This window comes from Verticillium alfalfae, genomic scaffold, assembly GCF_000150825.1.
Source record: "Verticillium alfalfae VaMs.102 supercont1.10 genomic scaffold, whole genome shotgun sequence".
NCBI lineage: Eukaryota > Fungi > Ascomycota > Sordariomycetes > Glomerellales > Plectosphaerellaceae > Verticillium > Verticillium alfalfae.
Window position 1 is genome coordinate 1,255,208 of NW_003315029.1, and position 23,337 is coordinate 1,278,544.

At 55.0% G+C, this 23,337-nt stretch overlaps 7 protein-coding genes across 7 annotated transcripts; 4 read left to right on the forward strand and 3 right to left on the reverse strand.

Moving 5' to 3' along the window:
- Nucleotides 1-717: 717 nt before the first annotated feature.
- VDBG_07829 (protein phosphatase 1A) lies at nt 718-2,501 on the reverse strand (the record flags this gene model as incomplete). Its single annotated transcript, XM_003002324.1, has 3 exons — nt 718-1,218; nt 1,268-2,022; nt 2,204-2,501. 3 exons carry the CDS (start codon nt 2,499-2,501, stop codon nt 718-720), a joined length of 1,554 nt encoding a protein of 517 aa, XP_003002370.1.
- A 1,586-nt stretch (nt 2,502-4,087) lies between these two features.
- Nucleotides 4,088-4,997, reverse strand: VDBG_07830 (DOA4-independent degradation protein; the record flags this gene model as incomplete). The annotated part of the gene is made up of 4 exons (XM_003002325.1): nt 4,088-4,228; nt 4,282-4,539; nt 4,719-4,919; nt 4,992-4,997. The coding sequence occupies 4 exons, from the start codon at nt 4,995-4,997 to the stop codon at nt 4,088-4,090; spliced, it is 606 nt and encodes a 201-aa protein (XP_003002371.1).
- A 415-nt stretch (nt 4,998-5,412) lies between these two features.
- On the forward strand, nt 5,413-8,208 carry VDBG_07831 (transmembrane GTPase fzo1; the record flags this gene model as incomplete). The annotated part of the gene is made up of 2 exons (XM_003002326.1): nt 5,413-7,789; nt 7,850-8,208. The coding sequence occupies 2 exons, from the start codon at nt 5,413-5,415 to the stop codon at nt 8,206-8,208; spliced, it is 2,736 nt and encodes a 911-aa protein (XP_003002372.1).
- A 2,105-nt stretch (nt 8,209-10,313) lies between these two features.
- Nucleotides 10,314-14,301, forward strand: VDBG_07832 (conserved hypothetical protein; the record flags this gene model as incomplete). Its single annotated transcript, XM_003002327.1, has 4 exons — nt 10,314-10,387; nt 10,443-10,630; nt 10,688-14,209; nt 14,258-14,301. The coding sequence occupies 4 exons, from the start codon at nt 10,314-10,316 to the stop codon at nt 14,299-14,301; spliced, it is 3,828 nt and encodes a 1,275-aa protein (XP_003002373.1).
- Nucleotides 14,302-16,093: 1,792 nt separating this feature from the next.
- Nucleotides 16,094-18,958, forward strand: VDBG_07833 (Na(+)/H(+) antiporter; the record flags this gene model as incomplete). Its single annotated transcript, XM_003002328.1, has 2 exons — nt 16,094-18,160; nt 18,215-18,958. 2 exons carry the CDS (start codon nt 16,094-16,096, stop codon nt 18,956-18,958), a joined length of 2,811 nt encoding a protein of 936 aa, XP_003002374.1.
- A 267-nt stretch (nt 18,959-19,225) lies between these two features.
- VDBG_07834 (conserved hypothetical protein) lies at nt 19,226-19,445 on the reverse strand (the record flags this gene model as incomplete). The annotated part of the gene is made up of 2 exons (XM_003002329.1): nt 19,226-19,371; nt 19,439-19,445. The coding sequence occupies 2 exons, from the start codon at nt 19,443-19,445 to the stop codon at nt 19,226-19,228; spliced, it is 153 nt and encodes a 50-aa protein (XP_003002375.1).
- A 928-nt stretch (nt 19,446-20,373) lies between these two features.
- VDBG_07835 (conserved hypothetical protein) lies at nt 20,374-22,385 on the forward strand (the record flags this gene model as incomplete). Its single annotated transcript, XM_003002330.1, has 5 exons — nt 20,374-20,506; nt 20,771-21,404; nt 21,458-21,793; nt 21,842-21,894; nt 21,940-22,385. 5 exons carry the CDS (start codon nt 20,374-20,376, stop codon nt 22,383-22,385), a joined length of 1,602 nt encoding a protein of 533 aa, XP_003002376.1.
- Nucleotides 22,386-23,337: the final 952 nt, after the last annotated feature.

Below are 23,337 nucleotides of genomic sequence, written 5' to 3' on the forward strand. Positions count from 1 at the left end.
GACAGTGGTTCTTGCTCTGCGCCTTCCTTCTCAAAGCCAAGCACGATGCACTTGCATGACACCTGCCGTTACGGGATGCAGTGTTAGGTAATCGGCATTCCACCTTCCAACCAACATCCCCGCGTATCCAATCACGAGGACTACGGGCCCGACGTCTGCTCGACCCCAGGAAGGAGAGGAGGGCTGAGAGCTCGCACGTTCCATTCGTTCCGGACAAGCCTGGTCACGAGGACCCTCATTTCCCCAGGTCAGGTTCGCTGAGCCTCAACAGCAACAATCAGCTCGCAAGGGCCAAATGTTGACGCAGGAACATCCTCGAGGCCTCGTGACAGGTCACATGACGGCCAGAACAGCACAATGTTTTGTCTGATCACCTGCAACAAAATACATGCCTTCCATGTCTTGTTCGTCAGCGGCAGACAGCCCCACTGGTCACTCATGTCACATTGATGTCTGGCGCCCTGAGCTTGTATGCATAAAAACGAACCCTGGGCCGTATTCGTCATCGCGTCATAGGGTGAAAGTTGTACACGCAACGAGCGCAAGCAATCCTTTAAACTCTGTCCTGCCTCTGCACGCAGATCCACCCTCGGCCCAGACACCGCCAGCCCCCTTTATATGTCCCATTGCCTCTTCGCTGGAATAGCAGGATTGCCACACGTGAACCGGTCCTGCTGCCCTGTTGATCACCCGCACCAAAAATGGGCCAGAATAGGTCTACGTGCTACCCTTGAATTCCTCCTTGACCGCGTTTGCGGTGTTTGGTGCATTCTCTGCCGACGTGCTCACCTCGGGAGAGGTCTCCTCCGGGCCAGCAGCGTCAGCAGGACCTGGCTCCTCCTCCACCGTTCCGTCGAGTGTCGTGGGTTTGAAGTCATCCGGTGCCGAGCCAGGATCCTGTCCGCGTCCGCTGTTGCTGGCCGAAACGCCAACGGCAGGCACGTCGCCGTCGAGAATCTTTTGCTTCGTGTCCCGCACAATCTTGTCAGCCTCGCTGGACTTGCCGCTGCGGGTCGCGAGCTCAACGCCGATGGCATTGTCCTTGTCGTTCTGGCTCTCAAGGAGCGCCGCCTTGTCAAACCGCACCACCATACAAGACAGGTTGTCCGTGCTGAATCTGTTGAGGGCGTGGTCTACGAGGTTCTTTGCTGCCGTGCTGGCATCCTCCACGCTGCGGACGAGGTCCACCGCCTCTTGGTCGGAGCAGACGTCCCAGAGCTGTGCTCATTAGTCAATCATCTCAAAAGGCATTCTAGAAACCACTTACGCCGTCGCAGGCGATAATAATAAACTCATCACTCTCTGGGTGAATGACCGTCTCCGTCGTGTACGGATGGCCGGTTACGAGATCTTTCATATAGGTATCGCCGAGCGCTCTCGTCACAGCCAGGACGCCGTTGACTCTGTTGTTGAGAATCAGGCCGCCGGCCTTGGAGATGCGAACGCCCTCGTTGTCATCACTGCCCTTGTGATCGTACGAAAGGCGCAGCGCCTTGCCGGATCGGCAGAGAATGATGCGAGCATCACCCACGTTAGCCGTGTACAGGACGCGCTGGCGGAAAGCGGCACCCTTGAGCTTGGCGTGTGTCGCCTCGGCTGCAGCGTCCGTCTTGTTGTCGGTGGCCGCGTCCTCGGAACTCTTGGCCTTGCTCGCAGCGACCGTGGCGGGAGCAATGGCCTGAGATCCAGTGGCAGACCGCTCACTCGGGACCCGATCCTCCCAGCGCAGGACTGCAACGGCAGCCGTGCACCCGCTGTTCTTAAGCGGCAGCTTTTCAAGCTGTGCGTCGACTGTCGTGAAGGTCTGGTCGAGGAGTTCGGGGATGGGCATGTTTGGATTTCTCCGGATAATGTCCTCCAGAAGGATGTGGAGTTTCTTGCCGCACCAATCAGCTGCAAAGGTGCCGGCATGACCATCAAAAATGGCAAAGTAGCCATTATCCGTCTCGACCACCTCGTGATGCGCGGGCTTGTCATCCACCTTGAGCTCGCTGATCTTGGTGTCGAGGGCTGGAGCGGCGTCTGCAAGAAGTTGTAGAGAAACGCGTGTGTGTCCTCCATGGTCCGACGGCATTTTCTGTTCCTATCTTCCCAACGCCGACACGAAATGTCGATCGGGGACAGGGTGGAGATTCGCCGCCGAGTGTGTGAGGCCTTGAGCACCGCCGAGGGCGGGGTCCTGCTTGCGAGCTCTGCAAAGGACTCTGAGTGGGAGCGTCAGAATGACTGCTGCCAAAGTTCAGAGTCTGCTTGGCCGATGCCAGAAGACTACTAGCCTTGCTTTGGACGCCGCTGGCACGACGCTTCTTGTCCGCCGACCCGCCAGTGTCTTGTCTGCCAGGTGGGCTGCCATTGCCGCTCCTCTTATCGCCGCTGGCGGCTTGATCGGCAACCTTGACCGGGCCAGCGTCGGGCGAGGGGGCCTTGCCACTGCCGTCGACTTGACCATCGATGTCTTTGGTTTCCTTCGAGGCCGCCGGACTTGAGCTGCCGCCGAACATTCTGCTCAGCAGACCAGCTCCCTGGTTGGAGAGGCTGCGGCGCTTGTTGCCTGCCAGCTTTGTGGTTCGAAAGGAGGACAGAGCGAGATCGTTCGGGGCGAGGGCGCTGCGCTCACGGGCTTGTGTGTTTGTGTCGGATGCGGGGTTGCGTTGGTGTCCAGGTGAGATGGATGAGGAGCGTGGCCGACCGGCAAGAAGGGGGGGTTTCACGCGGGTCTTTCGGTAAGCGTCCGAATAGGATGTCGGGGCCCCGACCGTCTGCCCTGATTTCCCGTCGTGTCGTGTGAGTGGGAAAAGTGTCTGAAGCAGTCTGATCAGTAAGAGAGCACCTTCAAGGTTGGCAGCCAACCGATGTGATATAGGACCAGTGCACCCCGTTTGTGGTTTATATCTGATGTTGGAGTAGAGAGCCAGGGATGAGGGGGATGTACTGTGGTGTGTAGTGGAGTGGCAGTGAAGCAATACTAGCGTTGGGTGGGGTAGGGAGGGTTGAACGTAGCAGATGGAAGGTGTGTTCCACCGGAGAGGTTCTGGACCACGTTGTCGGAGGATGTTATGAATATGTGGTTGAAAGTCGTAACAAGATGATTGAGACTGGTATATGTTTGGATAACAGCGTGATGGTACAGGCGACGAAGAAGAAGACCAAGTGTGTCGCCTGGAACATGGAAGACGGCCACAGGTGACGTAGGCAGCTATTGCACTGGTAACCGAGTGCCAGGTACAAGGCAGGCATGGCTAATCGAGCAAGCTAAGCTCACACGACTGTGCAAGGGAGGCGCTTACCGCAACGAGCTTGGGCCACAAGGTGGCGAACGCAACCATTCAACTTTGGGTCTCACCAAGAATGCAAGCAACGAATGCAGCGATGGATGATACTGGGGGCTTGAGTTGCTTGCTGACGAAATACAAACGTGGCAAGATCGCAGTCATATGAGAGACGCTGCTGGACGGCGGGAGCAAGCAGATGGACGTCAGAATCAGGGTCATTCCGAATGCTGCCAGATTGCGACCCCCGGTGGTACGCGCTGACTCCAAAACGCCTAGCGCGGGGGTGGTTTGGTGGGTGAGGACGCCTCCACCTGTGCCTCTTCTCGAAAGCTTGGCCAACGCAAGGTTGCATTGTACCTCTGGAAAGTTTTCAGCACAGCATATGGGCCCTCAACTCGGAGCTTAAGGCGCAATTCAGGCGTTATCCTCGGCCTTCTGTCCCTGTCCGAAATACGTGACCACGTCCCAGCCCTGTGGAGTCTCCTGCTCCCCCGCGACACCCCTCAAGATTTTTCAGGCAACGCTGATGCAAGGTTCACATCATGGGTCCCGTCCAGCGGTAGAACTGGCGACTCAAGACGCTGCACGGTATCACTGAAGACTGCGCCACCACTATTCTGGAAGCGATCTGAACTATTCCCGACGATGAGAGGCAAAGAGACAACTGAATATCAGTTCGTTCGGCGCAAGCACAACAGGCAAATCGCCAGCTGAAATGCAACCTGGCACAATCCTCGTACTCCAAAACACCGCCCGCAAGTTCATGACTACCGTTCACTCTCTGCTGGCTAGCTCCACCAATGCATAGAGAGTCCTCACCGCCTGAGACTGTCAAGTCGTGCCTGTAGATCATCGTCCGCCCCGCCTCCACCCATGCCGCCTTCGCCGCCAATGGCTTGCGCAACTCGTTGTTCCGGTACTGCGCTTGACTGCACGCCCGTGGGGGTCTCGCCGAGCTACCACACCGGTCAGTTTCGTAGTAAGGCTTCATTCGATCAAGTTGACGTACCGCGGAGTTGAGATCAATGCCAATCTCCTCCAACACTTGCTCAACCACCTCTTCTCCCTCCTCCTCCTCACCCACATCCATGGCATCATCGATGGCATCGTCCATCATCTCTTGCCTCTGTTCCATGACATCGTTCTCCCGCTCAAATTCCATAGCAATTCGTTGGAGGGCCGGCAAGTTCATCGAACGGTTCATGCTGCCAAGAGCAGTGGTAGCTCCCTTCATCGCCTGCATCATCTGCTCGTTTGTGCGGTAGGTCTAACACGTAGGTTAGCTGACACGCACATGTGAAATTGGCGGGGTAATCATGCCTGTAGGCGGAGAGAGATCTTTTGCAGCTGGCTGCGCATCGAATAGAATTTCTCAATATATCTGAATAATGTTAGCCCATTCCTATCTGGCCTTGATACCGAGAGAACCCACCTTCGCGTACGCACGAGATCCTTGGCCTGAATCTTGCAAGCACCCATTTGTCCCTTTTGCGCACTCTGTTTAATCTGCGTAACCAGCGTCTTCTCCTGCTTCTCCAGTTTGACTCGGATTTGGTCGAGCTCGCGAATCGCCTTGTCGAGCATGCGTTGGTTCTTGCGCAGGCGCTCCGCTGGCGTCATCCGCTTCCCGAACATGTATTCCAGGATCTATGCAGCCCAAGTTAGCATCGAGCCTACTCTGTGCCTTTGAGAGTCTGCGGCGCGGGCAGAGTGTCCTACATTCATTGTGGCAGTAGAGTAAATGGCAACACGAATAGAAAGGTCGAGTATCCACGAGGCGCGGTCGAGATGGGTAGTTGTGTATGCTTGAAGCCTGGCGATGGAGCCAGGAAGTTGGCTCTGGGGGCACTCTACCAATGAACGTGGGGTCGCCAAAGCACGCATCAGCATTCGGCTGGTGATAAGATAAACCTACCTTGGCAACCTGCTTGGACGCTTCCCAGCCCTTCTGTCAGCGTCACCGCAGGACGTTGACCAATCGCGACCGGTATCTATCATATAGTGGGGCAAATTTGCCGCTCTGGACCCAGAATCATGCAATGCCTTTGGGGACTGGGTACCAGACGCAAAACATTCTCGATACATCCTTCAACCTACAAACGCCCCCGACAATGCCGTCTTCAATCGCGCAACTACAACTATGAGCCAGGACTACTTTTCCGGGAAGGGCAAGAGCCCAATGGGCCAAGAGGTCGAAAGCGACGTTGCGGCGACCCCCAGCGCGCCTGAGCCATCCTCGGCATCATCAACCAGCCGACCGCAGTTCATGACCGTTGGCACAGGTTCAACATCTGCTCACGCCGCTCATCTCCAGGCGATGCTTGACCAAGACTCTGGCTACGGCGGCAGTGCCGATGGCGACTACAACACAAGACTTGCCCTCAACCACGCCACGCAACCTGATGTCGACCGCCGCTCGCCAGCCGGCGCCGTCTACCAGCTATGGTACAACGCACATCGCTCGGCGCTCGGTCGCTCGATCAGCAAGGTCGTCGAGCTCCTCAGGGAACTTCAGGAGATGAACGCCCAATGGCCCGCGCACTACCCGACTGTCCAACGAACCGAAGTTGCAGCAACGCCGAGAGGTCCCACGCGGCCTGGCTTCTCTCAGGCCCAGTCGACCATGGGCAACACCCGAAGCTCCGAACCATCTTCGCCCGTTTCGCCGCCGATGCTACGACGATCCATGACCACAGCCGCTGACGCGCACGACGATGCTGAATCCAGCAAGGCCCAGGATAGGAGGAGGACAGCAGACGAGCCACGGCTGGTAACACCGCAAATCGCCCAAGACTTTTCCATCCTAAAGCTCGACCTCAAGCTGGGAGCGCTGCACCAGGCAGAGCTCGTTCACTCGCTTGAAAAGAGCTCCATTGCATCGTTACTGGATGGTCAGATCAGTTCGAGCATCCGACACCTCATGAGTCTGCGCGATCGCATCGAAGATACGTCCAGCAAGGTTCTCGTCACTGGCGACCTGAACGCGGGAAAATCAACCTTTTGCAACGCGCTGTTGCGGAGAAAGATTTTGCCCGAGGACCAGCAGCCATGCACATCCATCTTTTGTGAAGTTTTGGACGCTAGGGAGAACGGAGGAATGGAAGAAGTACACGCCGTGCACAAAGACGCAACATACGATCGACACGATGAATCTACGTATGACGTCTTCAAGCTGGCCGCACTCGAAGATATTGTTCTCGACAACGTTACCTACACCCTATGTAAGGTCTACGTCCGGGACGTGCGGACCATTGACGAATCACTGCTCAACAATGGCGTGGTGGACATTGCGCTCATCGATGCGCCTGGCCTCAACTCGGACACAACCAAAACCACAGCCGTTTTTGCGCGTCAGGAAGAGATTGACGTTGTTGTATTTGTTGTTTCAGCGGCCAACCATTTCACCATAACTGCCAAGGAATTCATCTGGGCAGCAGCTAAGGAAAAGGCCTATCTCTTCATGGTCGTCAACGGATTTGACGTCATCCGGGACAAGGCGAGGTGTGAGAAGACGATTCTCGATCAAGTTGACTTACTCAGCCCACAGACCGGAAAGGAAGCGTCGGAGCTCGTGCATTTTGTGTCAAGCAACGCTATCCCTACCGGTCCGCCTCCAGGCGGCCCTAGCGGTGGCGGCGGCGGCAGCGGCGGCGCAAGCGGCGGCGGCGGAGGTGATGATCCCAGCGATGACCCCAAGGGCAAGGGCAAGGACATGGAGAAACTTCGCAGTTTCGAACACCTTGAGCAGTCTCTGCGCAGGTTCGTCTTGGAAAAGCGCGCCAGGTCCAAGTTGGCGCCGGCCAAGACGTATCTGCTCAATATTCTCAACGACGTCAACACTCTAGCCAATGTGAATACCGACGTGGCACAAGGAGAGCTTGATCGAGTCACAGCTGAGCTGCGCGAGATTGAGCCTCAGCTTGAGACCAGCAGGAGAGCCAAGTCTGAGGTCGGCGACGAGATTGATCGGACCATCGAACAAACATGTAAAGAGGTTTATGACCACACCAGGAGCACTTTGAACTCCGCCATCGAGCACGCTGGCGACAACAACCATGGTGTCGAGTACCCTGGCATTTTTAGCGCCTTCGAGTATGCGGCAGAGCTCAAGCAGGCCATGATGGCTCACATTTCTGAGTCGGTTGCTCTGTGTGAGCAGCATGCCCGGGATCGGACGGTCGGCGGGGTCAACGCAATCAAGCAACTTGGCATCTTGCACGTCGGCGACGAGTTTCAAAACCTTACCTTCCGACCAGACGTCATGTTCAAGAGAAAACGCGACTCCATGGCCAGGCAGGTCGACGTACCTACCGAGCTATGGGACTTTGTTGACTGGCCTACACTGTTCCAACAGCAAGAAAAGGTCGCAGGAACTGGTATGGCTCTCACGCTGGCGGGTGCCCTTGTGCCGCGGGTCGTTGGACTGAATGGATGGATGGATCATGCTGTCAATGCTGCGAAACTCGTCAGCAATGACAATCTGCGTAGGCTCATCCTGCCGAGCCTCGTTGTCGCCGGTGAGTCTTGCCCACCCTCGTCCCCTTTTCGCCACATCGTGTTGCTAATATGTGTCCTAGCCATCTCTGCTGCAGCTTATATTGTCAACCAGATCCCTAATTCCCTCCCCCACCGCCTGTCGAACAAAATTTCGACACAGCTTCACGCCCTTGACTACGTCCACGACAACTCGACACGCATCTCGTCGTCTGTGCGCAAGGTGCTCCGTATCCCGGCCGACAATCTCCGCGTTGGCCTCGACCAAAGTGTCAAGGACCTTGGCATCCGCCGAGAGGAGACGCTCAAGGTCAAAAAGGAGAGCCAGGTGGCACTCAAGTACTTCGGCAACTTGGTCAGATCAAGCGCTGACCAGCGTGCCCAGCTCGAGGCTGTCGACCTCGAGGCACCGCCTCCCGGCGCTGTCGGGGGCTCTCAATAAATCAGCGGACCGTGCAATTTGTGAAGCAGAAAATAACGAAGGCATGGAAACGGCGTATGGAATTCCCCAAGGAAATGGCTCCTCTCAGTATTGTCCAGTATGCTCTTGTAAAGACGTTCTACATAGCTTTCTATCGCCCAAAGGCGTATTTTGAACTTTTGAACCTGCCGTTGTACGATCGAAGTGCGCGGCCTGACGAGAACCTGAACCCCTGGTGTGTACCCCTCCTTTGTACAGCCGCTTTGACCCCATTTAGCAACACTGCTCTCCGCACGTCTTCATCCCAACCCTGTTCAGCCATGTTAGTCGGCAGGACGCTACTGTCCTTGTGGACTGACAGCAAGCTTGGGCGATTTCATTTTCAAAGCTGGGATTCGTCAGCATTTTTTTTTCCCGGGAGAGTTCTGCATCATGGTGGGAACGAGCCGCGTCTCCCGCAGTCAGCGGTTCGGCTGCTGTTCTATTGAGCGAGGAGCAGTTTGAATCGCTGGCAAGGAGCGGATTGGACTTGCGTGGAGCCGCAGCAAGGCTCTCAAAGTCAAGGATAATGCCAAAGATAATGGAGAAACTTCTTTTCTGCAAGGTCCGAGCGCAATGGTCATGGCCATCCACGAGAAGGTTCACGCAGAAGCAATGGTGGTTCGTGTCAAAACCAGAATTGTTGAGACGGGTGGTTGTGACGCATGTCTCTTGCCAGCTTCTAGTTCAATATTTGAGACGTCCCAAGTACTGTACGCGCTGACGGCGAGGAGTACCGAATTTGCGGGAGCCGATCAAAATTGTTCTTGCCGTATCGCGGAGGGAAAAGCAACATGTCTCCCGCCTCCCCGTTGACACCAGCTTGGAAAACTGCAACCCGGAGTGGCATGTATCGTCAATCAAGCGCGGCTCGGCAATCTACTCACATTTCCCTCGAAACAAGGATTGCAGTATTGTCCTGAAGAAATGAGACGACCGTGTTTTGAGAAAATCTCCATATCCCCCGAGATCTGTTTGGGGTCCCGTCATTGAGGAGGGGATGCGAAATGGACAACTAATCTCGTGTTGACGCCTGGATGGGGGATTGTTTCATGCACCATGCGCCACGTGCCAAGGTGGTGCAAAGTCGTCGAAGAGAGCAAAGGTAGGCTGGCGATAACTCGACTGTTCCGTAAGCCTTCTTTTGACACTGAGGAAGCGAGAATGCAGACTTGGTATGGAAGTCTTCAAAGCACCAGCTGGACGCGCCTCGTACTGTAAGGCTCAAGCTGACGGCACACTAAACATGGACAGGTGCGCAAGAGAAGATGGTATGGGATGGATGGTGGCATGCATAACGAGAGAACCATGCATGGAGGCCCGAGCTCGCAGGGAGAGTGTTTGCCAATTACAGCACTAGTGCGAGTAGTCCACCCTTGAATCTTTGTCTTTCTCGCCAAGCACCGTCCTTGCCCCCTAAACTAGAGTGGAGGCCAGCCCGGCCCGCCGCTCTGGAGATTGGGAAGTGACATCCAATACCAATCCACCTGTCTGCCCAGTGCTTCATCTGTCGTGTTTCTGTCCGACGACCCTCATTTTTTTGGTCCATCGTGTACTGTCGATTTCCCCTCGATGTCCAGCAGACACCACAACGTCTGAATTCCATCACGAGAGCGCTCTATCACTCTTGCTCTGTTTCTTTGTCCAGCTGCCTTGCATCTCTCGTTTTTTTTTCTTGCTTAACAACGCTGCCGTACATTGCATCTGATGAGATCACCCCGATCCACCCCTAATCCCCCCAATTCCAGCCAGCGCCTCCAGTGCATTCCTCTTCGTTCGACATCCGCCGGCCATAACACCACTCGCTCACGTTGCTGATACACTCCGAAGCTTGCACCACAGAAAGCCTCTTTACTTGCAGAAGCTTCCGTCTCTGAAGTCCCTTCCCGAGCTTCTCGACCGCTTCCCATGCGCGTGGCCCCTCTCCTGTGCTCTGCGAACAGCCCTGGACCAAGCTTATGCTACGTGCCTGGCATCTTCCTCCCTCCGTACCGAGAACGTTAGCTCGAAGAGCAGATACTGGATCCCGCCTACCACTTGCCGACAACTAGCCGGTGGCAAGCCTCGGCTCACCAATCCTAGCAAGCATGTCGTTGAACGGGCTTGACGGAAGCCTGATCAAGGAGGCACACGAAGCTGCTGCGGCCGAGCCAGGAGGATGGTATGGTTCTCGTAATATCGACATGGTTGAAATCCCTGGCTAAGAAGTTTCATAGGTTCCTCCTCAAATATGCCAGTCGAGATGAAGTCGACGTCCTCAGTCGCGGCAACGGTGGCATAGTTGAGATGCGAAACAATATTGCCCAGTTTGAGGAAAACTCGCCCCTGTACGGCTTTCTACGATACCGCCGACGAAATGTCATCATCAAGTACTTGCCTGAAGACACCTCCCGGCTCATACAAGGTAGCTACGATGCCCCCCCCCTCCTTTCAAGGATCATAACTGAGGGTATTTTTGCAGCTCGAGTGACCGTCCACTTCAATGCTGTATGCGAGAGGTTCGCGCCTTACAATACTACCTTCTCGATCTCGACCGCCAAAGAACTAAAGGACACAAAGCTGTCGGCTGCTTGCTCTCTGCATGCTGCCTCGGGATCCATCTCGTCTTCTACAAGTTCTCTCAGACGGCGACGTTTAATGGAGATTGCTGAGGAGGAAGAGGAAGAACAAAGAGCCAGCAAGAGACAATCGGTGGTTCACGAGGATGACACGGGACTCAATGAGGATGATCCATCAGACGCGTCGACAACGCCCAAAACACCTGCGCCTGTGCCCCCTGTCACCTTGAACGCTGACCTGGCGTCGTCTCCCGAAGAAAGGGAATTCTCTCCGTCGTCTGAACCGCCAGATTTTGTCGGTGCTGCACGGCCAACGTCACCGACCGACGACAGTGAAAGGCGGATGTCGTCCCAAACGGCGCGCCCTGACTTATACAGCTATTCCTCCTACCCCTACGGAAAGCCCAAGGTCAAGCTCGGTCCACGGCCGTCGCTCGATGTCAGTGGCCGCCCCAAAACAGCAGGCACCTTTCGACCCGTTTCTCAAATGCCTGCAGGCTTCAAGTCCCGCTCCTACTCTAAAGACGGAAAGCGCAAGAACATGCCTGACAATAATGAACATGAACTTGTTGAGCACGACGACGAGCTTGCCGAAGTCGCAACTGCAGCATCAATCCCACTGCCCGAAACGTCACCAACGTTAACCCACGAACTGATGCGCCCACCTCCGAGTTCTGGCCGACCCGCGACAAGCTCTGGCGTCTCAATGAAGTCTCCCGTTCTGTCCACCTTCTCCGCTTCGGTCAAGCAGACCATGACACCCGAGAAGGCACGGCTTATGAAGGCCATGCAGATGCGTGAGAAGCGGAAACAACTGACCCTGCAGCCTACAGCGGTTCCCGTACCCGACAGCCCAGTGGAAGAAACTCGCCATGTCATCCATGAAGCGACCGCCGGCGAGACCCCGACAACACCTGAACAAGCGGAACATCAGCTGTCTACGGTTGTTCACGAATCCGGCCTCGCCGGCGACGCCTCAGCTATTTCCACGCAGACGGACCCATCCGAGTCAACGCGCAGTGACTCGCGGCCCACCTCTCCGCTCGTTACTTTTTCTGAACCTGAACAGTCGACCAAAGCCTCTTCGCTGTCCGAGTCCACTGATGAAACTGTTCGAGAATCTCGGGCCGGAAAGGAGGGGAATGAAGCCGACAGTATCCATTTGGGCGAAGCAGCTGATAATGACGTGGATAAGGCGAGCCCAGAAGTCGCCGGTGTTCCTTCGGCAGATGCAGTCGTCATTGTTACTGCGGACATTGCTACCGTACCGATAGAGATGACTCCCATGCCCAGCTCCCATTCGGGACCGTCGGAGGAGCAGAGCGCTCCAGAAAGTAGTCATGCTAAAGAAGTATCCGAAGATGCATCAATCGAACGAGACTCGGGAACGCCCCTGACGCCGCCCATCTCCAAGTTTTCAAGCCATGTCGCCGCGCCGCTTGCCAGGCTGACCTCACCTGAAGAATCCGAAGCGCCACCAAAAACCCCGACTTCCCCTCAATCACCGAGCCTTGCCATTCCAACGTCGCGCTTCTCCAGCCGCGAGCAAAGCAGCCCGAGATCGCCTGTACTCGAGGTCCCTACCATCGTACCCCCCTCTGACGATGTCCCTCCCGCGCACTCGTTATCGACAAAATCAGAGGCAGACGTTGAAGCGACTGCAGGGAAGAAACGCCACTCCAAGCGCAAGACCATCGAGCCCATCCGCACCGATCTCGACACACCAGAGGTTCGGTCTGAGTTTCATCTCTCCGATGACGAATCCTTGATGAACGAACTTCAGTCAGCTACGGTCGAACAAGCACAGCCCATGTCTGTCTCAAAATCGCCCATCACCCCGGTATTTCCCAGTCCACAGAGGCACGCGACCACCGCGGGCAACGTTAGTAGCACGAAGGGCAGTCCGCGCAGTGTTGTACGAACGACTTCAAATCCCGTGCGTGGAAATCTTCTCACCCCAACCGACGTTTCGCAGAGCTCGGCTCGATCTTTCTCGTCTGGCGCGGCCTATCTACACAAGATCACCCAGCAGCAGTTGGGCAACCAACATCTCGCCCCCAAGACCGGCAAAATGGGTTCCAAGATCTCGCAGCGTATCAAGGCTCTTGAGCAGCTTTCCGGCTCCTCTGCTAACAGCGAAGCTTTGTCCCGCATCAACGCGCCGTCGGCACAGTTCTTCTCCGTTCGTAAAAACAGCACGCGAGAGCCTTCTAGGTCTCCCTCTGTCGTTGATCGTGCCACCTCTCTGACCCGCCAGCAGAGGGGTAGTCCTCCCAGCACGGCCGTCTCAGAGTCACGGGACGCATCCCCAGAAATAAGGGTCCGACGTGAGAGGTCGACGTCTGTCGCCAGCAGGCTGTCCATGTTTGAAGGACCCATCATTCCATCGCCAGATTCGATGCCGCGTGGCCGTCCAGAGTCCATTTCCGTGACCGCACGCATTGTGCGAGACCCTAGCCAAGCTACTGCTTCGCTCGAAGCGCCGAAAGATCCGGCTGAGTTTAATCGTTTGGACTTCAAAATATCTCCCCTCGAGGTAAACCACCAGCGGGCCGAGTTGGTTTCCGCCTCCATTCCCCGCGAAACGATTCAGGAGAGGAGGGCATCGCGAGAGAAGCGCATGTCCCAGGCACAGGATGATGATGAGGACGAAACGCCGCGCCGTTCTTCCCTCAGCATCGTCAAAGACTTTATCAAGGAGCGCCGTAAGTCCTTGACCACTGCTACCAGCGACGGCCTTATGAGCGGGTCAACTCCGCTCAGCCCCGGGCGCTCACCCTCTTCGCGCCCACCGTCAACACACCACAACAGTGGGTTTCCACGTCGCTTGTCGATCAGCAGTCGACGCTCCTCCATCAGCAAAGACGCAGCCGCCGGTGCCATGTCGCCCTCCATGTTTACGGAAACGAGCGGATCTGGCGATGATAGCAAGTCAATGAGCAGCGACAAGAAAAAGAGTCGCGCTGGTAGGTTCATGCGCCGCCTGTCGTCGTCGCTCAGTGCCAGCCGCGGCAAGGTCCTTTCTCCCACAACGATCTCTCCCACCGTTCAAGAAGAAACTCTGGCCGACACGATGGCTGCACGTGGCGTCACTCGTGAGAACAGCCAGCAACAGTCCTCAGTCTTGGCCTACATCGGTGACGTGAACGTCCAGTTTCCCGACAATCTGCTCTGGAAACGCCGCACAATGTGCCTAGACTCTCAGGGATTTCTACTTCTTAGCGCCACAACAGCTCCTTCAATGCACAAGGGCAAGACTGGCGGCGTCGGTGTTAAGAGATACCACCTCAGTGACTTCCGCAACCCTTATACCCCAGATGTCGAGATTCAGGAGCTGCCGAACAGCGTGGTCCTTGACTTTATCGATGGATCGAGCCTACAGATCGCGTGTGAAGGTCGTGCGGGTCAGCTCAGCGTCCTGCACAGTAAGTCAAATTCTCTACCGAATCATATCGTGTACTGACATGCGCCAGCTCTCCAAGAAGCGCATCAAGCGCATGCCGCATTCGGTCAGTGATGACCTCGAATTCCTCTCCTTCGTGATACCTACATACCCTGCCCTATCGGCCTCTTTTCTTTGTCGACAAAAGCTTCACCAGCCCGAGATAACCCTTACGCCACTTGACGACTTTCCCCGCTTGGCAGGGCCGAGCGTGCCCTCTTGACACTCACGGCTGTACCACATTGGCCTTATGCCATCTTCTCCCTTTCTTCGCCTTCGTCCTTATTCACACCCATTTGGATTCCAGTTCGAACATGATACCAACACAGCACCGGGAGGGAAAGAAGTATCGTTCGTTGCACTGGATTGCATTGAAAGGAAGGCATTTGAAATTCTTGCCTTCCTTCGTTTCCGTCGTGTGACCTTAGATACAGGCCGTTCTCGTCACGGCTCTCAACGCCCGCAGACCGCGCTCTTTACTTGCATACGTATGTCTATGCACTTTTGTATTTTGCAGAGCTGTGGGGAACGGGGGTCAACATGTCGGATTTGTGAAAGTATATAGCGCCAATTGGCCTCGCGCCATCATTGACCAGCACTGTTACTGCACTTTGGGCCTATTGGTGAAAATGATGATCCAAGCCTTTGACATGCGTTAGGCCTCTCGGCAGAATACAAGAATCGGATGTACTGCCGTCTTGGCGCCCAGAGTTGAGACGCCGGCTTGGCTGTGGAGAGACCAATGGTCTCGATGAAAAGCCTGCACTCAAGCTTTTGCCAATGCTTGTCAGGGTCCCTCTTATCCGGGTCAGGATTCGGGCGATATCGATGCCAACGCCTGCAGTCAGGCAGACCAGCTGCAAGTGAATGAGAAAACACCAAATTTAAGCTTGTGTCCGGTACCGAAAAACAGGTCTTTTAGACAGGGGCCTGATGCGTGTTTATTTGCAACAGTCAGGTTTAAGGTAGTGGGCTAGCCGGACTAGGTCTGGGTCCAGGGTCATCGTACGGCATGACCAGTCCGGGGCTGATGTCATCAGGAGCGTTACCACAGCGTGGTGCCTCTGGGCGGCCAGGTACCTGAGGTAATTGGGCTGAAGACTGGAAAAAAAGTGCTGAGCGCCCGTTGAGATGCATCCCCCCCCGCCGGTTACGGAATGTTGCGGACAATACCTCAAGGAGCCAACTGGCGCCAAAGAGCATTCGCCAAAATGCCCTGTCGCGCGGCGCCTTGACCGTGATGAACATGAAAAGGCCAAGGGGCCTCAAGGAGCAGACCTCCTTGAAAGTACGTGGAACCTGTCTCCGCGTGCCTCGGAGGTACGACGCCAAAAACCCAAGGACCACCCTCGACGTTCAAGGCGCACGCCCGCACCCCCATGCACCTACCTACCCTGCACCGGGCCTTCCTCGTTTTCGCAATGTGTTCCCCGATTGACCCCACCACCGCCAGCGCTAGCCGGTGTCGCCGCGCCGTCATTTCACGAAGACTTGCTGCAAGCGACTTTTCTTCTCTTGTGCTTGTTTTGTTTCTCGTCACCACCCTTCAATGGCTCGTCGTCTCGATGCCCTGACTGAAAATTCCCGACAGTGCGCAACATACTGACCGCCGAGAGCACCGAACAGCAATTGGGGCTGTCTCTACCACTCTTATCGCGTCGACAACCCCACGAGAAGCAGCGTAGCCCACCTGCTATCTGAATGTCTGGATCTAGCAACCCGATTCCCACCCAGAATATCGATTGGGGTATCCTCTGCCTTCCCGTCCTGGGCTGCATCGTCACCAGCGCCGACGGTATCGCATGCTCCGGCTGAGCAACCACTCCGAAGAAGACTCGCACGAAGAAACCCGGGACCAATAAGCACGATGGCGTGGGACCACCTCTCGATCACCAGTGCCCACCTGGTATACATTATCCTTGGTGGCTTCACCTCGATATTCATGCTCTGCTCCTCTTTCATCAAGGAGCGTATGTACATTGGAGAAGCCACTGTTGCCACGCTTTGTGGCATCATCTTTGGACCACATGCCGCAAACTTGATCGACCCAAAGAGTTGGGGCAATGTCGACCTCATCACCCTCGAGTTCTCCCGAATCGTCCTCGTTGTCCAATGTTTCGCCGTCGGCGTAGAGCTGCCCAAGTTTTACATGGAAAAACACTGGAGGTCCGTCATCCTGCTCCTCCTTCCCGTCATGACATTTGGCTGGCTTGTCGTGAGCCTCTTTGTCTGGTGGGCTGTCCCGGCCATCAGCTGGCTTGACAGTCTGGTTGTCGCCGCCTGCGTCACCGCCACGGACCCCGTCCTCGCGTCATCGGTTGTCGGCAAGGGCAAGTTTGCCAAGCGAGTGCCAAAGCATCTTCGAGACTTGCTGTCTGCCGAGTCGGGCTGTAACGACGGCATGGCCTTTCCCTTTGTCTACCTCGGCATCTACCTGATCCAGGAGCACATGGACGCAAGGAAGACCACCTACCACTGGTTTGTGTATACAATCTTGTACGAGTGCATCTTTGGCGCCATCTTTGGATTCACCGTCGGTTACATTGCCAGGCACGCCATTCGAGTGGCTGAGAAGCGCGACCTCATCGATCGCGAGAGCTTCCTTGTCTTCTACTTTGTCCTCGCCCTCTTCTGCGCCGGTGCCGGCAGTATGTTAGGCATGGATGATTTGCTCGTAGGCTTCGCCGCCGGTGTCGGCTTTTCGAACGATGGCTGGTTCCACGCCAAGACGGAAGAGTCCCATGTCTCGAACGTTATCGATCTTTTGATCAACCTGGCGTATTTTGTCTTTCTCGGAACCATTATCCCTTGGGAGCAGTACAACAACATTGCCGGCGGACTCACCGCCTGGCGTCTGGTCGTTCTGGCGATTCTCGTCATCTTCTTTCGCCGCATCCCCATCATGCTTGCGCTCAAGCCTTTTATACCGGATATCAAGACGTGGCGAGAGGCTTTGTTTGCTGGCCACTTTGGCCCCATTGGTGTTGGCGCCATCTTCATCGCTATTCTCGCGCGTGCCGAGCTTGCCTACGAGACGGCTGTGCCACTGAGCGACACGCCTCCGACCGATATTCCACATTATACCGTGGTTGCCTTGATATGGCCCATTACGACGTTCCTCGTCATTACTTCCATCATTATTCACGGCTCTTCTATTGCCGTCTTTACCCTCGGCAAACGCATCAATACGCTGAGTCTGACAATGTCTTATACAACCTCCCCCGAAGACGGCCCGACGTGGATGAACCGCCTGCCTCGCATCTCCTCGCAGTCGAGGTCCCAGGCGCGCTCCGTCTCTGAGGAGGACGAACTCAAGATGCCCGATTTCCCGCCCGGCACTCTGCCCCCTGTCGGTGTCACCGGGCAGTTCTTGCGTCGGCAGAAGGAAGGCGAAAACGTCAAGCAGGGAAGTCGATCATCCTCTGCCCACCGCCGACGGAGAAAGTCGCGTGACTACGGCGTTGGACCTGGCGGACCCGTGTCGCAATCGGCCATCTTTCCTTCGACACGGCAGTCATCCATGGAGCCTAGCACCCACGGGAAGGACTCTACAACAGACAGCACTCCGCAGACGCTGGTCGAAGGCGACGCCGATCGGTACGATGAGAAGATGGAGCACCACCCAAGCCGCCAGGAATCACCCCAGGAGGAGGACGAGCAAATCAATATTTACGAAGAGGGCAGCCATATTGTGGTGGAAAACCGTGATGGCGACGTTCTCGCCCTGGAGCCCAGTAGCAGCAGGGGCAAGGCTGTATCCGATGATGCCGAGGCAGCAGCGAGGCCAGCACCAGCACAGAGGTCAGGGTCCATCGTTAACTGGACCAACTTCAAGCAGACCGTCAGCGGTGTCTACAGGGATGAGATGGAGAAGCGCAAAGTCAAGAGCGACCCGAAACACGCACCCGCCCGAGCGTACCAGTTTGGCAACACTGTGAGTAAACCTCTCTCCGTGCCGTATTCGTGACAACATGTTAACCATTCGCAGATTGTTATTGAAGACGAAGCCGGTGAGGTCATCAAGACGTACGAACTGCCCACGGACAAGCAAAAAGACGGACCCGACCTGCTTCAGCAATGCCAGAGATACCTTGGCCTCGGTGGGTCGTCCGACAAAGCCCCTGTGACGCCCGGGACGGAGGGCGAGCCGAGCGCACCGGCGGAGGGGCTCTTCAAGAAGGGCTGGCTTTTCGGAGGTACCAGCGGCAACAAGGCTGCTGCCCAAGAGCTTGCAGAAGACAAGCAGGTTCGTTTCACCATTGGCGGGGCTGGCAAGCGTATGACCAAGGACGACTTTATCAAGGAGATGCGTAAACTTGACCCCAAAACTCGCCACGACGTCGTCGAACAGTCATCGGCGCCACCCGCCGTCAAGACGTTGGCTAAGCAGACCGGCAACGCGTCTGGCTGGGACGAGAAGCAACCCGAGCGGCAGCGGCAGCAGCCGCAATTGCCTGAAGAAGCGGGTGAATCTTCCGGTGAGGCTAGTAGCAGCATCGGCAGCGAGAAGCGACGCGAAGCTGCCGCAACGGACGAGCCGCTCCGACCTGTCAAGATCTTGGATGACGCGGACGGCGAGCCGGAGACTCCGGCCGAGCGTAAACGCAGATTGGCAGCACTGGGAACAACTGCGGGCGACGATAGTGATGATGAAGGAGACCCACGTGTACCACCCGTCAAGAGGGGCATTCGATTTGCCGATGGCGCAGGCCAACGGCGAGGTGGAAGATGATCGAGTCGCAGTGGATCAGCATGGCGCATATCAAGAGCATCAGTATGAGCAGCAGCATCGCAAATAATTGGCCTGGCGTAGCACATATTGACAGTACTTTTTTATTAGGGTCTTATGCTTCGTGTGCATGACTTGACACGTTCAACCGTCCTATCGTGAATCATATGTCTAACCTTTGAGGATCAGTATCGCCTCTATATTAACTCTATATTGTAACTTGGGTGTGACATCTTCATAGCACGCCTTTCATGGCATCTATCGTCACCATTAGCATAGGTATACTGGGGCCTGGGATGGTGGTTCCCCCAATGTGCATGCTTGGTGGCCTTGAAGCCGCCGTGGGATGGCCTTGAATTCGTCGACGCACAACGTACGCACAACGTGTCGCCCGCAATGTATATCCTGTGGCCTGCCTCAATATGTGGAGCCGTAAGAAACGTTTCTTGGAACGCGTCTTTAGGCCTTAATAACGACTCCTACGAGACATCGTGGCCGAGCTCAAGTGTTCACCCGTTCGTGGGCGGTACGGCGCCCAAGAGAGTCCAAGTCATAGACGCTGGCCCAGGCGGAACATGGTCCCCCAGTATGTCCGTGATCTTGATGCTAGGTTGCCGTGGACGGTGCTGCGTATTATTTTCGGTACTGGTTATTGAAAGAATCTCAAATCCCTTCACCGCGTATGAAAGTGTACAAAATACAAGGTATCCTCAGATTTATCTCGCTTCGTCATCGAGAACTCCCGTGCATGCGTCGTCAGCTGAATACACGTATAATCTTGCTTCGGATCCAGAAATGGAGGCGTTATATCCTGTAGACATTACCCTGTGATTTTATAGCGAGAAATAGACGTCATCCGACCGTTTCTAAAACCGAAGTCGAAGAGAAGGGACTAGTGATCATGTCACTTATAGGTTGTTCAACACTGATGAGTAGCATTTGCTAGTTTATAGGGCTCGAACTAGATAGCTCGCTCTATTCAATGAATGTTTACAAGCACAACAGTTGTTTTGCTTCTTGTCTATACTTTGCGATTCGTCAGGAAGTCAAGCTGACGCATTACTCAAGCCAGGCACGACTTGAACATCCCAAACCTCGGCCCCCATATCGTATTGAGAACCCTTCAGTCGCGCTAGCAGCAAGAAACGTCCGACGTCCCGAAGATAGCGTTGGGCCCGTCTAAGTATTGTGGAGACCGCTCCTTGTTATTACTTGCATCTGGCATAGCCATCGTAACGGCCCCAGACTAAAAGTTCCGTGTTCCAGTTAAACGATCCAGTTAAACGATTCTAGCCTTGCGTGACGTACAACTCGTCTTGTCAGCGCGCGGGATACTGTAGATTTTGTCCTTTTTACGCAAATTCTTTTAAATCTTTGCAACTCGTATCGTCTCTTCCTGTCTGCAGCCTCTGATGAAAATGCATACCCGAGTATTGTCATCCCTGCTGCTCACTGCCGCCTCCTCCTCCAAGGGGGCGTCGATCGCGGGCCAGAGCACGACGGGACCTTCGCCTGACGACAGTGGATTCTCGAGGCGCATAGCCACTGGGGGTAAAGCCGGCTGTTGAATGGCTTCTCAGGTATATCGGCTGACATTCTCAACCAGCGGCTGTATCAGGCGATTACATCTATGTCGATGGCGGCCTTCTGGTAACCCAGAACGGAGCAGCGAACTCCAACGAGTCTAGTTTGCAACACCCTCCATTGCTAATATGCCCATATTCTGATAAGTAGCAGGTCCTTACATGCTACAAATTCCAACAAGCTCATCCTGGTCGAACGACTCACTATCATACAACCAACTATATTACACAGGATCACCGCGAAACAATTACCCAGACATTTTGACGACCTCGGACGGCGGGAAATTGATCTCTTGGGGTGGCGTCTCGACCAATGAACAAGCGAACAGCAGCAGCGAATACCTTTGGACCATGCAGCCGGCCTTGAGCGGCACATCATGGGGACTGGAACGCGAGGATACCACGTCTCGACGCACGACAGCCCAGCGTTCGGCCGGGTCGGGCGCTGTGGTGTGTGACAATACAGCCTTTTTCGTTGGAGGATGGGTCAATGTCGATACTGATCCGAGTGTCGATGTTCCTCGGGCTACGAAGATTCCGAAAGTAACCACATCAATGTATGACTTGGAGACCGGCACGTGGTCTACGTCAACGAATGGGTTCAACAAGAATGACACATACTATCACGGCAGCGCGACGTGCCTTGCCAACTATGCAGAGAGCGGTATCGTCATCGTACTTGGGGGCGAGACGGGTCAAACGTCCCGATACGAGGAAGGCGAAGGATATGTCGCCTTTGACCAGGCCCACATATACAGCATACACAAAGATGAGTGGCTCAAGCAGGACACAACGGGATCTCCGCCCTCGAACCGGAGCCACTTCTGTACCGTCTCTGCCAACGGTACGAACGGAACGACAGAAATGTACGTGTCGCTCCCATAGGTCAACACGGTGTCATTGACTAACACATTGATAGATTTGTCTACGGCGGATTCAATAGCCAACTGTCAGAGGCCTACGATGATCTGTACGTGCTGACTATTCCTGGGTTTCACTGGACCAAGGTCGATTATCCATCTTCTTCGCCCCGCGCAGACCACGCGTGCGTCCGGGCGGGTGGACGGCAAATGGTTGTGATCGGCGGTGCCAACCTCGGACTCGGCTCCCAGGAGGCTGTATTTGAGGATGTCGATCCATGGGCAAACGGACTTGGTGTCTTTGACCTGGTAAACCTGAGCTGGAGTCACATCTACTCCAGCGAGAACAATGATTATGACACGCCCACGTCCATCGCGGACTGGTATGCTGCAGGGTAAGCCGGGTTTATTCTTGGTGTTTGAAATTTGCTGAACGTCGACAGATCTATGACACAGATTGAGTGGTCTAGCGACGAAGTCAAGGAAATCTTTAGTGGTGCGGTTAACTTTGATGTGGTCTAAATATCGCTGACATGTCCAGGTCACTACACGAATGGCGGGAACGCCCCCCCAAGTAAGAAGTCCACAATCACCATAATCGCGAGCGTTGTCGGGGGCGTCACTGGCACAGTAGCTGCCCTGACGATCGTCATCGTTTGTGTCTGCATACGTCGGCGGAATCAGGAAATCAAGTCGGGGATTACCGTACATCGCTTCGCGGACACTGCTCCGTCCGAGACGGTAGACTGCCGAGAAGATGCGTTGATGAGCGAAGTGCAAGGCCATTCGGCCCCGTCATCGGCATACACTCCAGCATGGACGGCAACAAGTCAAGCATCCATGGAGCCAAGTCCGTTGACGCTGCATCGCGCACAGCATCCCATTGCCGAACTCAAAGCAGAAGAACCGCGGTGGGAGCTGGAGGCGCCCATTTACCCGGTCGAACTAGAATGCAATCCGCCAGGCCATCGGAAGTTCTCTTTCTAATACGGCTATGGAACCTTGAAACCCGGATTTGATATTTTCTTAACTTCTTCTAAACTACCCGAGCGCTCTTATGCCCTAACACTTTTTATGAAGCCAAATACGACCGCGTTTACTATATTATTGAAGTAGGCTTATTGTTTTCAAGGTCACCCTAAAGCGGTGTCCATCCGCGAGTGATTCCCTGATGGAGCACAGCACCTTGCGGCTCATTTCTTCCAGCCTTCTCAGCAGTGCTTCAAGGGATTATCTCGCAAGACCTTCTAGATATCCAAAGTAGGATGCGGACTCGTGATGAGTAACTTGAACGCAGTTGATCTTCACCTTAGCCATGAGCAGATCTACCAGCGACGATATAACGGTGTTCATGCCATCCCAGAAATGCTCATTTTCATACACGTTGATGTCGTCAATTATGTAAAAGACCTGGATATATGGAGGCAGCTACTGAACCAGTGAACAGAAAATTTCGCAAAGGGCAGTGGAAACCCAACATTCGATGTCTTCTCACGAGAGTTGAGGTGCCAGTCGAAACGTAGGGAAAGCAAATTTTCGAGGCATTTGCGTAATGAACGACTGAATCATGATTGCAGGCCCGTGATGCTCTGCCCAGATCAGATGTAGTCACATTGTCTTTTAAGCCAGCTGTCATCGGGCCTGAACATCGGCCCACGAAGACATGATGGATACACCATGCGAGTTTCATATTTGGCATGGGTTCTGTCTTCATCATTTCCATCGCTTTTGGGAACGTGTCTTGCCAAAAGTTCATTTTCCCGATAGTATGCTTAGGGTTCACCATCCTGGCGTCAGTAGCACCGAAGACAGAGTGTGAGCTAACGAGTCTGCATTCGGATCAGGTACGTGCCTTGCCACAAATCGATCGTCAGAGTGGTCATATCGGACCTGCTCGAAGTCAAAAGCAGGGTGAAGAACTCGGAAGCCTCTCTAACGA